Source organism: Topomyia yanbarensis, chromosome 2 (genome assembly GCF_030247195.1).
Source record: "Topomyia yanbarensis strain Yona2022 chromosome 2, ASM3024719v1, whole genome shotgun sequence".
Taxonomy (NCBI): domain Eukaryota; kingdom Metazoa; phylum Arthropoda; class Insecta; order Diptera; family Culicidae; genus Topomyia; species Topomyia yanbarensis.
Genome location: NC_080671.1, coordinates 90,626,337 through 90,642,277, shown reverse-complemented (window position 1 = coordinate 90,642,277; position 15,941 = coordinate 90,626,337). Strand labels below are relative to the sequence as shown.

The window sequence follows — 15,941 nt, the reverse complement described above, 5'->3', positions numbered from 1 at the left end:
TGCCATCGCGTTCCTCAGACATTTTTTCATAAAAACACTTATAATCTCAATATAATTTGAGCGGATCCTAAGATACACCGTTTTGAAGAGAAAAAAACAGCAATTTCCCATATAAAATCGCAAGCGCACAACACTAAAAACCAACTTGAGTATTCTGAGTTCAAACATATTTTTTTGTGAAGTAGACGAGAAATGATGAAAAACTACGCTTTTGGTTTACTTCTAGCAGATCAGAGTCGATTTTATGACGGTTTGAAGATTTTCTCAATTTTGGCCAATAAATATGGATTTTTATATGAGAAAATGCGAGTTTTTCCCTTCAAAACGGTATATCTCAGGATGCGCTCATATTATATTGAGATTATAAGTATTTTTATGTAAAAATGTCTGAGGAACGCGATGGCATTGGAATGTTCAAAATTAAAATATATGTATTGAGAGAAAAATTAACTTTTAATATTTAACTGAAGAAATCGCATAGTTAACAGCACTGCCGCCAAAAATTAATATATTTTCTAGACTCCTTGAACAATTCTCTTCAAAAGTCATCTTGCTGTTGGATTCTAGAGTAAATAAAACCGAAGATATGATCAAAGGAAAATCAAGGTTTTTAGCAATTTGCCAAAACGGGGGGTGCTCCCATGACCCGAGGGGTGGTTCAGTCGACACAAAAATTTGGATTTTTTTGACCCTAGATGAACTATTCCTCCAAATTTGGTTCAAATCCGTGAAGGTCAATGTCAATTTTGCATCTTTTTTTGATCACTTCGCGTGGAGTGACCCATATACTTAATGTAGGAAACTACTTAACATTTGCAGAGAAGAGCTGATAGAAGTACCTCTTTGCTCTGACGGTTTTTCGCATAAGTTGGCAAAATCGCTCGAACCGTCGTTATCTGATCAAAAGTATATCATCTTTGGTCATTTTAACGTCTCGCTAGATATCGGACATCTACGAAGAGAACTTGGCGATTAGATTTTATGGGTACTTCCAATGAAAGAATCTAGAAATGACTTGGGTGAGGTCGTGGATAACACAAATTCACTCATAGTAGCAGCATACTAGAAGCTTGTCCTCTTCAAGTTTTTTGTAGGAGTCGAACCACTGCGACCAGCATTTAGATCTATTGAGGACGCTTCGAGTTATGCGTGCATCTAGAAGAACCCTGCGGTGGAACACCGAACTTGTTCGACTCACAACGATATGTAGAAGAATTTGAAATTGCAGACACAGGAACGGGTCGAAGGAATTTAAGTTGGTTCGCAAAGCACACAGAAATTGCCACAGAATCCTCTTGGTGAAGTGGTTGGAAAGGCTTACATTCTATTAGTGTGGCGTAAAATTCTTTCCCAAAGGGCCGCGTTTCTTCTCAGCAGGTAAAGTGCGTTATCCCGACCATTCCTGCTCAAATCAGTGGAACGTTTCCCTTTTCCTGGATTTAAAAAAAGCGTTTGATACACTAGATCACTCTATTTTGTTAGGAAAGTTAGAATGTTATGGTATAAGGGGTTTAGCCAATGATCTAATTCGCAGTTATTTGACGAATAGGGTTCAATGCGTGTCTATTGGAAATGTATCTAGCTCGTATAGAAGCATCGAAATAGGAGTTCCACAGGGCAGCAATATTGGTCCATTGCTATTCTTGCTTTATATAAACGATTTAGGAAGGCTTAAATTAAAAGGTACACCTCGTCTTTTTGCAGATGATACCGCCTTGTTTTATCCAAACACCACACAGTGATCACCTTCCATACAAAAGTTGGACAAAACCTCAAAAGTGGTCCGAATTTGATGAAAACTTCACGTTAGGGTAATTTTGTGACGCTGAATTCATATTTGTTGTTTATTTTTTGTTTTTTTTTATTACCTCGAAATTTTGGTACTTAGGGTGGTTCGAAAATTCAACATTTACGAATGTAAAGTGCACTATTTCCGAAAATTAATTTTCAAAAAATTAGGTGCGGTGAATTTTTTAGGAGAAGACACATTTTTCAATTGTTGATAATGATAAGACACATCTATAAATTATATTACGAACCCTGGGTAGTCAAAGGCTACCATGCGTCTCCTTCAGACGTATCATGAAAAAATCACCTTTTTTCATACCTCGGGGCAGAAAGGGGCAAAACAAGATATTCATTTCCGGAAAGTACACTAAATTTCAAGTATCGTGAACAACAAGCGATCTTTCCGAACCGTTTCAAAAAAAAGTACAGCCACTTTGAACATTTTAACTTTAAATGATTGCACGGTTTATAATTTCATTTTCATGTTTGTACGAGAAGAACGGCTTGTATCGACTAAATCGAATCGTAGCTATAAGTCCAGCGAATATCCTTTCAAATGAAATCAGTTTGACCCCAATAGGAATCTTAACTAAAAAGATATATTCATTTGAATAGCTTAGGTTTGAAAATAGTTTTCCTCAGAATTCATAATCTATTTCACACTTGAAGTTCTGTAAAAAATCGAACTCTCGTCCTCGGGACTTAATATTTTGAGAAGACTCTATTCAACCTGTTAAGAAACAGAGAAAAATGGTAAATCATGAAAAATCTAAAATATAATTTTGAGGTTTTGTCCGGCTAGGCGACACTGTGCACCAGCTGTAGTGGTATTGGGCGAGATATGGAAGATGATTTAAAATTGCTTATAAAATATTTCAACGCTAACCTTCTCTCCTTAAATTTATCCAAAACCAAATATATGATTTTCCATTCATTTAGAAGATCTATAGCCCAACACCCTGACCCGTGTACTGAAAACTACATGATCGAGGAGACGAAAGTCTTCAAATACCTGGGTCTTTGTCTTGATTCCACACTTTCTTGGAACGACCATATAAAATCACTTGAAAAAACGATCGCTTCATTATGTGGGGCTATGCGCCGGGTTTGTTCTTTTATCCCACAGCACGTGCTATTGAAGTTCTACTATGCGCATATCCATTCCCTTTTAAATTACCTTGTATCACTGTGGGGGCATGCCAGCATATCCAATTTAAAAAAGCTTCAAACACTTCAGAATAGATGCCTTAAAATTATATTCAAGAAATCAATCATGTATCCAACTATCCTGCTTTATACTAATAATTCTCATAACATATTGCCCTTGCTTGGATTGACTGAATTACAAACAATATTGTATGTTTTTAATGAACAGTACAACCCTCTAGCACATAATAACATACGGTTTACTACAGGCATTTCTTATGTATACCACTAGGCAAGCCAATAATTTACAACGCACCAGGGCTTTCAGCAACCTTGGTCAGAAACGCATTTCCTTTGCCGGGCCAACGATTTTCAATCAGCTTCCTACTGAGTTAAGACAGATAACAAATCGCATCCATTTTGAAACAAGCTTAAAACGTTATTTGAAAAATAAAATTAGTGTGTTTTTATAATGAACTTAACATGAACTGCATAAACTTGATGTTCCCCCAAAAAGCTTTCTTTCTTTTCCTTTTCCATTTTCTTAGAATGTTAATATTAAATTTAAATTTAGTTTAAATAGTTTAGTTTAAAATCCGAATCTATTTAATATTAATACTACAGCGGGCCCCTTAAAAGGAATTATCGTTCTACTGGGTGCTCTTTGTAGCTATTATTTGTACATTATACTGTAATGTTTGTGCCGGTTACTTTCACGTGTTAATTTTGTCTATTTTTTTTCGTTCTCAGCGTCTTCGCGAATACCTTTTTTCGTTTTTGTGCTGACCTTTTTTTGTGCGCTGAGAACTGATGTGTCCACTACCAGGGGGCTCTCTTTGCGAGCCTTTTGGTGTGGGGGTGAGAGGCGGGCTATTAAAAAAAAAAAACTTTTAATCTACCATTACGTTCGTGTTCTTAGCTAGGGCGAGCACCTGCTGCATGCAATGCAACATGCATATCACCGGAGGAAGTCTAGTAGCATCCTGTTACACAATTTTTTCGTTTTAGGAGTTTGAAGCTGCTTTTGACAACATGGCTTGCGAATCTATTTTGGAAGCAGCACGAGGTCATGAAGTACCTTCATATTTCACGATCTAGATACCCGTAATGCTTAGCAACCGACATCTGTACTCATCGTTAAGGCAAGTAGAGATAATCTGTGTGTTGGCGGATGTCCTTAAGGTGGTCAAGGTCGAATGAGACATATTTTAAATTTTAGTGCATAAGTAATCTTGTCTGATGCATTTTTGCTCGATAATTCTATTCAGAGTCAGCACAGATGCCAAATTCAGTTTGAAACTGAAATTGAATTTGAACGGAACAGAACGAATGCACTGCACCGAACTGATGAAACACCACGATCTTAAAAAGATGCTTGTAAAATGAATCACATAAAAATAAATAAGTGTAATGAACACACGCACACCTATTTGTATATATGGAGTCAAACTATCTACTCCAGATCAAAATCAAATAGATATTTCTATAGCCTTCCCGAATGAATCACTGAATCGAGCTAAGTTATTCAACCAGCTTCCTACTGATTTAAAGCAAATAACATATCTCACTTGTTTCCAAACAAAATTGAAACTAATTATTAAAAACAAAATAGCAGAGCTTCGTTCGCAACCAATCGAGCTTATTCCTCTATTAAAAACTAGCTAACATCCGCCGCGCGTTGCTGCGACTATCAACGAAATAGGAGTAAAACACAATTTGTTCCGAAGCGCCATCTGTCGGGCAGATAATCCCCAACTAATAGCACACAAACACGCACCATAACAATTGCCTACTGTGTACAAATTTTTACGGAAATCGGTTAAGCTGTTTGGGAGTCTATAAATCATATACATACAAACAGATATAGATATAGATATAGATAGATAGATAGACTAGCTAATACCCATCGCGCGTTGCTGCGACACTCTGCGAAATAGGAGGAAAACACAATTTGTTCCAAAGCGCCATCTGGCGGGCAGATAATCTCCAACTAATAGCACACAAACACGCCCCATAACAAATACCTACTGTGTATAAATTTTTACGGAAATCGGTTAAGCCGTTTGGGAGTCTATAAATCATATACATACAAACTTTGACTTTTATATATATAAAATAAAAATAGACTAGCTAATACCCGTCGCGCGTTACTGCGACTTTCTACGAAATAGGAGTTAAGCACAATTTGTTCCGAAGCGCCATTTGGCGGGCAGATAATCCCCAACCAATAGCACACAAACACACTGCATAACAAATGTCCACTACGTATAAATTTTGACGGCAATCGGTTCAGCCGTTTGGCAGTCCATAAATCATATACATACAAACATTGACTTTTGTATATATATATAGATAGATAGATAGATAGATAGATAGATAGATAGATAGATAGATAGATAGATAGATAGATAGATAGATAGATAGATAGATAGATAGATAGATAGATAGATAGATAGATAGATAGATAGATAGATAGATTGGGGGCAGCAGGGACAGGAAGGACAGGAGTCTAGGGGCCTAACGAACCCCCCCCCCCCACAGCCCTACTGCGAGTTGGGGAGTTTTGCTAGGATATGGTGGGGCTAAGATTGGGCTCTTCTGAACCTCTAAAAAATGCCATAACTCCGAAAGCAGCTCCGACGAAGCGAGTCTGTGCCGCTTCTGCTAAGATCCTAAGATTCCAATAATCTAAGATCTGGGCAATAAAAGCACTCTAGCCCAACCGGAGTGCCAACCGGCACATCAGGATCGACGCCAGTAACATCTTGATTATGGTATACTGGCCATGGCGAACGGCAACGGACAGGACACGGATGACGAAAAGGATGGCGACTTAGGGCTGACAGACGTGCTGTTCTACTCCCTGAGTAAGGAAGGATGACACCGACTTGAAATGGCGAGTGGGCGAACAGCATGGCTGCCTCCGTTCCAACAAAACCCTGGCAGGTCTCCGGGTACGTTCGAATCTCGCCATCATTTGGTTGGTGGTACTAGGTTCGGTTGAAGCATTCCCGATTTACGCCGATCCGGCTCTGAACACTACTCCCCATGAGAGATGGTGTCAACCCTTGCATGACCTCACTGCTGCTTTTCGGCAGCATAGATAATCATGGGATCACGAGAGGCGACTATGTGCAGCGAGTGGAGATAGCGGCCCGGAGTTGGGACCCAATAAAATAAAATGGAGAAACAACAAGCAACCGATATAAATGGAGCAGGCACGGCAAATCCGTTTGCCAGAGGTGGGTTGGTGAGGTCACCACCACCAATAGTAGCTGAAGTCACCCAGCAAGAGCAGGAGGAGGGGAAGCCGAAGCAACAGCAACAGCAGCAACAAAAACAGCCGGAGCAGAGCGGAAGGAGCTACACCCCACAAACGCCAAAGGTAGTGGTAGCGAGGCACTTGGTGGAGGAGCTCCACAAGTTCGTGGACATGAGAAACAATGTCCACAAAGACATTAAGGAGATGGTCATCAAAATCCGGAAGGCGCTACTGTCTGCCGTGAAAGAGTACGATACGGCAACGCAGAGGGCAGATTCAGCTGAGCGAGCATCCGCGTCGGCTAAGGCTACTATCCTCCTAGCCCCTCCGAAACAGGGTAAGGAGAGGCAGATTGGAGTGGAGAACACGCCAGTTCCCATAACTCCAAAGAGGACAAGATCCTCACCAGGAGAAGAAAGACCAGGCGGGTCAAAGAGGCAGACGCTCGAGGATGCTGTTGCTGCCGAAGAAAAGGACGCCACCTTACAGGGTGAAAGCTGGAGCACCGTTGTAGGTCGGAAGGAGAAACGCGGGAAACAGCAAAAAAAGAAGGAGGAGCGAAAAGGGAAGCAGAAGAGGAAATCAGAACCCTCGGCTCGTCAGAAGGCGCCTAAGGGAGAAGCCGTGCTCGTCAAAGCAAATGACGAGACTACATACGCAGCACTGCTCAAAAAGGTCAGAGAGGACCCGGAGCTGAAAGATTTGGGGGAAAACGTGTTAAGAGTCAGGCGTACCCAAAAAAATGAGATGCTCCTCGAGCTTAAGAAGAATACTACGACTAGTAGCTCTGCCTTGCAGGAGACTATAACTAAATCAATGGGCGGAAAGGCAGAAGTTAAAGCCTTAAGCCCGGAGATGGTAATCGTGTGCAAAGACCTCGACGAAATAACGACGGAAGACGAGCTGAGAGGTGCTATGAAGCAGCAGTGCAAACTGGGCGAGGTGCACATGACGATCCGGTTAAGGAAGGGATACGGAGGAACGCAGATAGCGATGATACGTTTACCGGTAACCGCTGCAGACAAGGCACTGGAGGTAGGTAAGGTTACAGTTGGATGGTCGAGATGCCTACTGAGAGCCGCCCCACGAGTAAACAAACAAGCAGAGAAATGCTTCAAATGTTTAGGCTTTGGACATTTAGCAGGGGCTTGCAAAGGCCCGGACAGATCCGGGATGTGCTGGAAATGCGGAGAGACGGGCCATCTTGCGAGAGACTGCACGCAGAGGCCGAAGTGCTTGCTTTGCACCCCAGCGGAAGGGAACGACCATCAGACGGGTGGCTTTAAATGCCCAGCGTACAAGAAGGCGACTGCAGGCCAACGGTGATGGAGATGACCCAGATAAACCTGAATCACTGTGATACCGCACAGCAACTGTTGTGGCAGTCTACGACAGAAACTATGTGCGATGTCGCTTTGATCGCAGAGCCTTATCAAGTCCCCCCTAATAACGGTAACTGGGTGGCGGATAGATCAGGAACCGCAGCGATACAAGTAATGGGAAGATTCCCTATCCAAGAAGTGGTAGAACGTTCCTATGAGGGTTTCGTGATAGCCAAAATCAACGGCATCTTCGTATGTAGCTGTTACGCTCCCCCAAGGTGGACAGTAGAGCAGTTCAGCCTAATGCTGGAGCAGTTAACCGAGCAGTTGATCGATCGGAAGCCGGTAGTCATTGGTGGTGACTTCAACGCCTGGGCTGTGGAATGGGGCAGTAGAGTAACCAACACAAGAGGGTGTATCCTGCAGGAAGCTCTAGCGAAGTTAGACGTACGATTGTGCAATGAAGGCTCTGTTAGTACATTTCGGAGAGACGGGAGGGAGTCCATCATAGACCTCACATTCTGTAGTCCCTCATTGACGGCGAACATGAATTGGAGAGTATGCGAAACGTATACGCATAGTGACCACCAGGAGATTCGCTACCGTATCGGCCAACGGAACCCCGCGGCAGTACAGAGAAGGGTGACCGGCGAACGAAAGTGGAAGACGAAAGCCTTCAACAAAGACCTCTTTGTTGAGGCACTTCGGCCGAACGGCGGGACCGAGAACGTGGATGCGGCTGACCTAACAAGAAGGATTGTGGCGGCTTGTGACGCCACAATGCCGCGAAAACTGGAACCACGCAACAAACGGCGTCCAGCTTACTGGTGGAACGAGACGCTTAGTACGTTACGCGCTGCTTGTCTCAGAGCCAGAAGGCGGGCCCAAAGAGCAAGGTCGGAACCAGATAGAGAAGAGCATAAGGCATCGTTTCGGGAAGCTAGGGCCGCTCTAAAACGGGAGATCAGACTTAGCAAGTCAGAGTGCCACAAGGAGCTATGCCGAGAAGTAGACGCCAATCCCTGGGGTGACGCATACCGAGTCGTGATGGCGAAAATGAAGGGTCCAACGACGCCAGTCGAAATGTGTCCGAGCAAGCTGAAGATAATCGTCGAGGGTCTTTTCCCGAAGCACGATCCAACTATATGGCCACCGTCACCGCACGGCGAGGAAGAAGGAACAAACATGGATCGGCAAGTGACTAACGACGAGCTAGTAGAAGCATCGAAGCGCCTAAAACCAAAGAAAGCCCCTGGTCCGGATGGAATACCAAACGTGGTACTGAAAGCTGCGATCCTGGCATATCCGGACATGTTCAGGATAGTGATGCAGAAGTGCCTAAATGAAGGCAACTTCCCCGAAATGTGGAAGGTCCAGAAGCTGGTGTTGCTGCCGAAGCCAGGGAAGCCACCTGGCGACCCGACCTCGTACAGACCCATATGCCTGCTGGATACACTCGGAAAACTCCTGGAAAGGATCATTCTTAACAGGTTGACGAAATTCACGGAAGGTGAGCGCGGACTGTCCAAGATGCAGTTTGGTTTCCGCAAAGGAGCATCGACAGTGGATGCAATTCGGATGGTGCTCGAGAGTGCCGAGAAGTCATCTAAACAGAAGCGAAGAGGAGATCGATACTGCGCTGTGGTCACGATAGATGTGAAGAACGCGTTCAACAGTGCCAGCTGGGAAGCCATCGCTGCAGCGCTGCATAGAATGAGGGTTCCCGACCAGATCCTGAAGAGCTACTTTCAGAGCAGAGTGCTACTGTACGAGACGAGCGAAGGACAGAAGTCATTGCGTGTCACAGCGGGCGTTCCTCAGGGCTCCATTCTCGGTCCAACCCTTTGGAACGGGATGTACGATGGGGTGTTAACGCTGCAGCTGCCTAGGAAAGTGAAAATCGTAGGTTTCGCGGACGACGTGTCACTAACGGTGATGGGTGAGACACTTGAAGAAGTGGAGGTGTCGGTGACGGAGACAATAGACGCGATCGAGAGCTGGATGAACGGGGTTAAGCTGCAAATAGCTCGCCACAAGACGGAGGTGTTGTTGGTCAGTAACTGCAGATCGGTCCAACGGATGCAGATCGACGTCGGAGGGCACGTGATTGCATCGAAACGTGCATTGAAGCAATTGGGAGTTATAATCGACGACCGGTTGAGCTTCAACAACCACGTTGATTACGCCTGTGGAAAGTCGGCGAAGGCAACGAACGCAATAGCGAGAATCATGCCAAACGTCGGCGGTCCGAGAAGCAGCACGAGACGTCTGCTATCTACTGTTTCGTCATCGATACTCCGATATGGGGTTCCTGCCTGGAGTGCTGCGCTGAAAACCAAGCGGAACCGTGAAAAGCTAAACAGGACATTCCGACTGATGGCCGTACGAGTCGCGAGTGCCTACAGAACAATATCGTCGGAGGCAGTATGCGTTATCGCCGGGATGATCCCCATCTGCATTACCCTGGCGGAGGACGTGGAATGCTATCAGCGGAGAAATGCACGTAACGCTAGGAGACAGGTTCGAGCGGACTCGTTGGCTAAATGGCAACAGGAGTGGGACAACGCGGAGAAAGGAAGGTGGACCCACCGACTCATCCCAAATGTATCGGCCTGGGTACATAGGAAGCATGGAGAGGTGAACTTCCATTTGACGCAGTTTTTGTCCGGGCACGGATGCTTCCGGAAGTACTTGCATCGGTTTGGACATGCTTCGTCACCCCTTTGCCCGGGTTGTGCGACCGTGCAGGAGACACCGGAACACGTGGTCTTCGAATGCCCTAGATTCGAAGAAGTTCGTAGGGGTATACCTGGTATGACAGCGGACAATATCGTCGAAGAGATGTGCCGTGACGAACATACCTGGGACGCTGTCAACAGAGTGGTCTCGAGCATACTCTCCGAGTTGCAGAGGAAGTGGCGTAGAGACCAACAAGAAACCGCAAATCGGGTTTCGAGAGAAATTCCGCCGCCGGGGAACTCTCCAACTGTGTAGACTAGGTCCACCGCCGGGGACCAGTTGAGTAGTGCGTGATGTAGCACCGAGTTGGGTCGTCGGGGCGCCTGGGAACCGGACGTCAAGCTTCACCGGAATCGCTGAACCGACCTCGACATCCTTCCGGGTAGCTCGTGAGTAGGCTATATCCACCGCCGGGGATTGGACCGAGTAGACCGCGTCGCAGAGCTAGCAGTGGGTCGTTGGGGCGCCGGTGAACCGGAAGTTACGCCCCAACCGGAATCGCCGGATAGACCTCAGCACCTACTGTATGGCCCGTTGAGTAGGCTAGATCCACCGCCGGGGACTAGATCGAGTAGATCGGGCGAAACGGAACGAGAGGAAGCCAAAGAGCTCATGAAATTGTGGTGCTAAAACAAAAGAAGAATCGGTACCGGGGGAGCCTCCTTCGCCGGGGAACTCTCCGTCGGCGTAAGCTAGATCCACCGCCGGGGACTAGACTGAGTAGACCGCGACGAAATACCACCAGTCGCAGGTCGTCGGGGCACCAGCGAACCGGACGCTCTGCTCCACCGGAATCGCCGAACTGACCTCGACATCTGGTTGGTTGGCTCGGTTTCGGGAGAACTTCTCTCGCCGGGGAATTCTCCGTCGGAGTAGGCTAGGTCCATCGTCGGGGACTAGACCGAGTAGTTCGCGAACAAGTCTGGTGCTCAAAGAGTAAACGGCGTTGAATGGTGCGAGAAGGGAGTTGCGGTGCTAACCGGCACAAGCGAGCCGCAGGGCTCAGTGAATTAGACAGTCAGAAGTTTGCCGCTCAGACTGTACTCGTAGGGGAGGAGTACTAAGCCTCGACTCACAGCCAGCTTTCCGACTGCCATGCAGAGCGTGCCAGTCTGTGTGGATGGTAGAGAATTGGTGGTGTGTAGAGGAGTGGGGCTGTAATCCTACGGAAGAAACGAACTAGGAAGTAGTTGAATTAGAGTGCGTGCTATGCACATAAAAACCCCTCCCCGAAGTAATGCCGTAAGGTAGTGCCGGGGAGGAATCAGGTTCTGGGCAAGAGCAGTGGTTTTTAGCGGGTCGGGTGATGGCAGCCCAAACCCGTTCCCTGACAATGGGGTTTTTGTACATTTTTCCTCACTCAGGGTTTTTCTGAAAATTTTTTTACTGCTCTCAAAAAAAAAAAAAAAAAAAAAAAAAGATAGATAGATAGATAGATAGATAGATAGATAGATAGATAGATAGATAGATAGATAGATAGATAGATAGATAGATAGATAGATAGATAGATAGATAGATAGATAGATAGATAGATAGATAGATAGATAGATAGATAGATAGATAGATAGATAGATAGATAGATAGATAGATAGATAGATAGATAGATAGATAGATAGATAGATAGATTGGTTAACATTGTTTTTAATAAAATAGTTGATAAATGCATTCTTTTCTAGCAATATGTAATAAATAAATTTAAATTATTATAAACTTCCTACAAGGCTACGATGGGACCCTTAAGAGGAATTTTTTTCCGCTGGGTACTCGCCGTAGTTACTTCTTGTCAAATTATGTGTTTTGTCGGTCACGCTTTGTTTTTCTTTTATTATCAGCGTTTCTGCGATTCGTAACTTTGATTTGTTGTGCTGACCTTTTTTGTACGCTGAGAACTGATGTATCCACTACCAGGGGGCTCCGTTTGTGAGCTTTTTTGGTGTGGGGGTAAGAGGCGGGTAATTAAAAAAAAAAGCAATGTCGTGGAGTTAGTCTGTCACATCGTAGTAACAGTCGCATCACCTTGTTTTGTTTTGTTTTCGCTTACGCTGTTTCTTGGATACTAAGAAGAAAATAGAAGCACAGTAATCAAATTAGGGAGCTATTATGGTCTTGTAAACAGTTATCTTTGAGTCAAGTATGCGAAATCTATTAATCTTACAAAGAACGCCAAGCTTTCTGGCAGTTTACCGGATTGTATAGTTCACGTACTCATTAAAACTTAGTTTTTCGTTCAATGTGACTTCAAGATATTTGATAGTTGCAACTCGTTCAACTATCTCTCCATCTATTTCAACTGTCGCAGTACTTTCATTCATCTGCTGCGTAGTTACAATCACATATTTGATCTTGGAAATGTTCAGTTTAAGTTTTTTCCACTTCAACCAATCACCAAACTTCGTCGGTTCATTAGCCTGATGCACTCATCGAAACTATTACCGATGATAATCAAAACTGTGTCTTCGGCAAACAAGTTTATTTCCGCAATTTCTCATGTCGTTATTGTATAGGATAAACAAAAGTGGTCCTAGTACACTACCCTGTGGTACACCACCAACGTTAATTTCGACCTCCTATGATGTAGCACGCTTGTACCTTGTAACTTGCGTACGTCTTTCTAAGTAACTACGAAACTACTCAAGAGCATTTCTTGTTACACCATATTTTTCCGTAATGCAAATCAGTTTGCGGCGCTCAATTGTTTCAAATGATCGTTTCAAGACAGCAAAAACTACCAAGACAACTTTTCCATTCTCAATGGCCTGCTTCCATTTCAACAATAATAGATTAAGCGATGTTTCACACGAATGATTTTTCCGGAATCCTGATTGTTCGTACAACAGTGTACCAGCACGATTTACATAGCCTATCAATTGTTCTTTAACGACCGTCACTAAAACTTTCTCGTAGATCGGTAGCATATTTATGTGATTCTCTGCTCGTGGTGAATTTGGATATTTTGGAATTGGAATTACAACCGTCTTCTCCCACGCTTCCGGAAAAAAACCTTGCCGGAGCGACTCATTAACAACTGTTAACAGTTTATCAGCGATTCTGTCAAACGCATCCACCAAACCCGCTTAGTAGCATAGTACTTTCCCGAACAATTTTTGAGCTCCTAGACGATTTCCTTAGTATAAGCATATTTCTTTCACTCTTCGTCATATTGTCCCGAAATGAATTCCATTGGCTTGGTAGATACTGTACCGTGTTCTAAGAAGAAATTTTCGCGATGCTGTGTGGCGTGCAACGGTATTTCAACAGGGAATTTGCGGTAAGAAATTTGTTTGTGTTGTGGCAGTCAGGCTGCCCTAAAAGCACTTAGTTTGCCACATTCTAGATCGAAATTAGTAATCGCACGTCAAACCCAAATCGACCTACGCTATCTACCCTTTATGGGTACCCGGTAATAAATGGGCGGATGAATTGGCTAGAGTGGACGCAGCGGCTGACTTCGTTGTTCTAGAATCAGCTCTATCACTGCCGATAAGTTAGATAAAGCACAAGATTCGCACTTGGGCTGCATACGATCATACCAACCATTGCAGTAGCTTGCGAACTTGCGTTCAAACAAAACCTTTTCTTCCGGATGTGAGTCCGGAGGTGTCAAAGAATGTGTTGCATATTTTCAAGAACAATTGCAGTATTCTAGTCAGGACATTGACTGGATATTGCGAACTTAATTATCACACGGCTGCTATTCAGCATGCTGAGTATTATTCGTGTTATCTTTGTGAATCCCATTACCAAACACCATATAATTTCATACCCTGCAGTAATGCAATTGCGTATCTGGATTTTTGGATCTCCATACATAGATGAACGTATGTACAGGGAGCTAAAACTGAAGGATATGCTATTATTCCTAACCCAGTATGGCAAAGAGCTAAAGGTTTTATCAGAAGTTGTTGTAGTGAAGCTATGTACGAGTTAGTGATAGTATGATATAGCGCTATATTTTCTTAAATCCCTTGGGATTTTTTTCTCCATTTTTAAACGAACAAATAATATAGAAGCTGCATTGAAAATTCGTTGATACAAAAATGCATTGACGACATACATATACAATCGAACGAACAGTGTTTAGTTCCTGAATTAGTGACGTGTTAGCAACACCCACTTCACTTAGCAATGTAGGCGCACATCAGCTTTAATAAGTGTAAAATAAACTACTTTTCAAAGAAAAATATTCCACTAAAACAAATTGTTTTTATCTGACAGCATCCACTCGGCACTGCCACCATCTGCCATTGGCAGACGGTACGTGGCAGAAATTCATCGGTACGAGCGAAATGTGATGCGCATATATAATTTGATTTTATGAGCTGCCTCTGGGAGGGAAGCGGGAAACAAAATCAAATCGAATTCAATTAGCGATAATTGGCACGGTATCGTTGCAGAAATACGATCTACAGTACTTACTTGTATCCTTGAGATTCCACCGTCACACTGAAAGGCCACAGCCACCGCCCGTACAGGGGACCACAGTCCCGGAACGGGGCACCCCAGAACTGCGCTCCGTTGCTTTGATTCCAGGCAACACCAAGCTCCCGCCAGTAGGTCGAAAGGAAGTTCTTACTTTCGGCCAGATTGACGTGGCCGGCATCGATTTTGTCCCGAAATTGAACCACCGCCAGCGGCAACCGGGGCGAAGCAATGCCCACTGCCAACAGGCCGTCATCTTCCTTCAGAACGAAACTCGCCAGTTCGTTGGCTTTCTCGCGGGCAACATTCAACTTTCGGTCGTCTTTGCTGGAGTCAATTCTGTTGCCGGCAAGGAAATCGGCAAACGATTTGGCAGCAGTGATGGTAATATCCGACACGTCATAGTAGGGGTCCGGTGGGACTTCCTCCAAAGCTTTCGGTTCACAGGGTGGCAGGGTAACCGAGCCGGACGTGGATGATTCCAGATCAGAGGATTCCATTCGCGGAACCTGTTGCTGCTCGAGGGCATGCCCGAAGGATAGCTGAAATGCCAGCTGCAGCATCCCGGCGTACAGCAGCCATAACGGGAGCTCGAACCATTTGCTCTTTGGCCTAGATCGATAGCAGTGATAGCGACGTTCTTCTCGGTGATGGTGTTGATGGCAAGAATGACCCATCACCGGTTTGTATTGGTCGTGGTGTGACAGGAATGTGCTATGCTGAACATCTGTGGAAAATGCGAGAGAGCGAGAAAAAAGACTAAATTGAGGCACGAATCAACTGACAATATTGGAAAGCGTTGAATATATTCTGTTTGATTGAATCTAAAATCCATTATACATTCAAGGCGAAACTTTCAGTTTTTATGATTGGAAACGGTTCGAGTTTGGGTTGGAGTGTTGCTTATCAAATATGGTACAGGGGAATGGTTATGTTTGAAATTTCCTACCCTACCGGTTGTTATTCGTGAATTATTCATGAACATGTTTACTCAATAAAATTAGGCTTTGTCGAAGATGCTGAGACATAAACAGGGAACATGGCATCCTACAGGAATTACGATTGGAAGCAACACGTTTGTGTTAACGCTTCCTCATTCCAGTTCAATATTCGAGCGGAGGGATTACGATGCTCAAACAGAGATAATGCTTGGTAAACATTTTAAACCACTCAATCAGAATTGCTTTGAACGAACTTCGTCTTCATCAGATTGTATCCTTGCTTGATACCATAGTAAAGATTTGGCTGTGACAGGACATCTAATT

General features: G+C 44.3%; 1 protein-coding gene across 6 annotated transcripts in view; it reads right to left on the bottom strand.

The window, feature by feature from the left end:
- The window catches only part of LOC131678806 (probable G-protein coupled receptor 158), a 309,807-nt gene that overhangs the window by 139,277 nt on the left and 154,589 nt on the right, over nt 1-15,941 (bottom strand). For all 6 annotated transcript variants that reach the window (XM_058959138.1, XM_058959139.1, XM_058959140.1 and 3 more), the window contains exon 3: nt 14,674-15,403. In XM_058959138.1, the coding sequence (XP_058815121.1) occupies nt 14,674-15,353 (680 nt within the window). In that variant the 5' untranslated portion in view covers nt 15,354-15,403. The remainder of the gene's footprint in view (nt 1-14,673; nt 15,404-15,941) is intronic.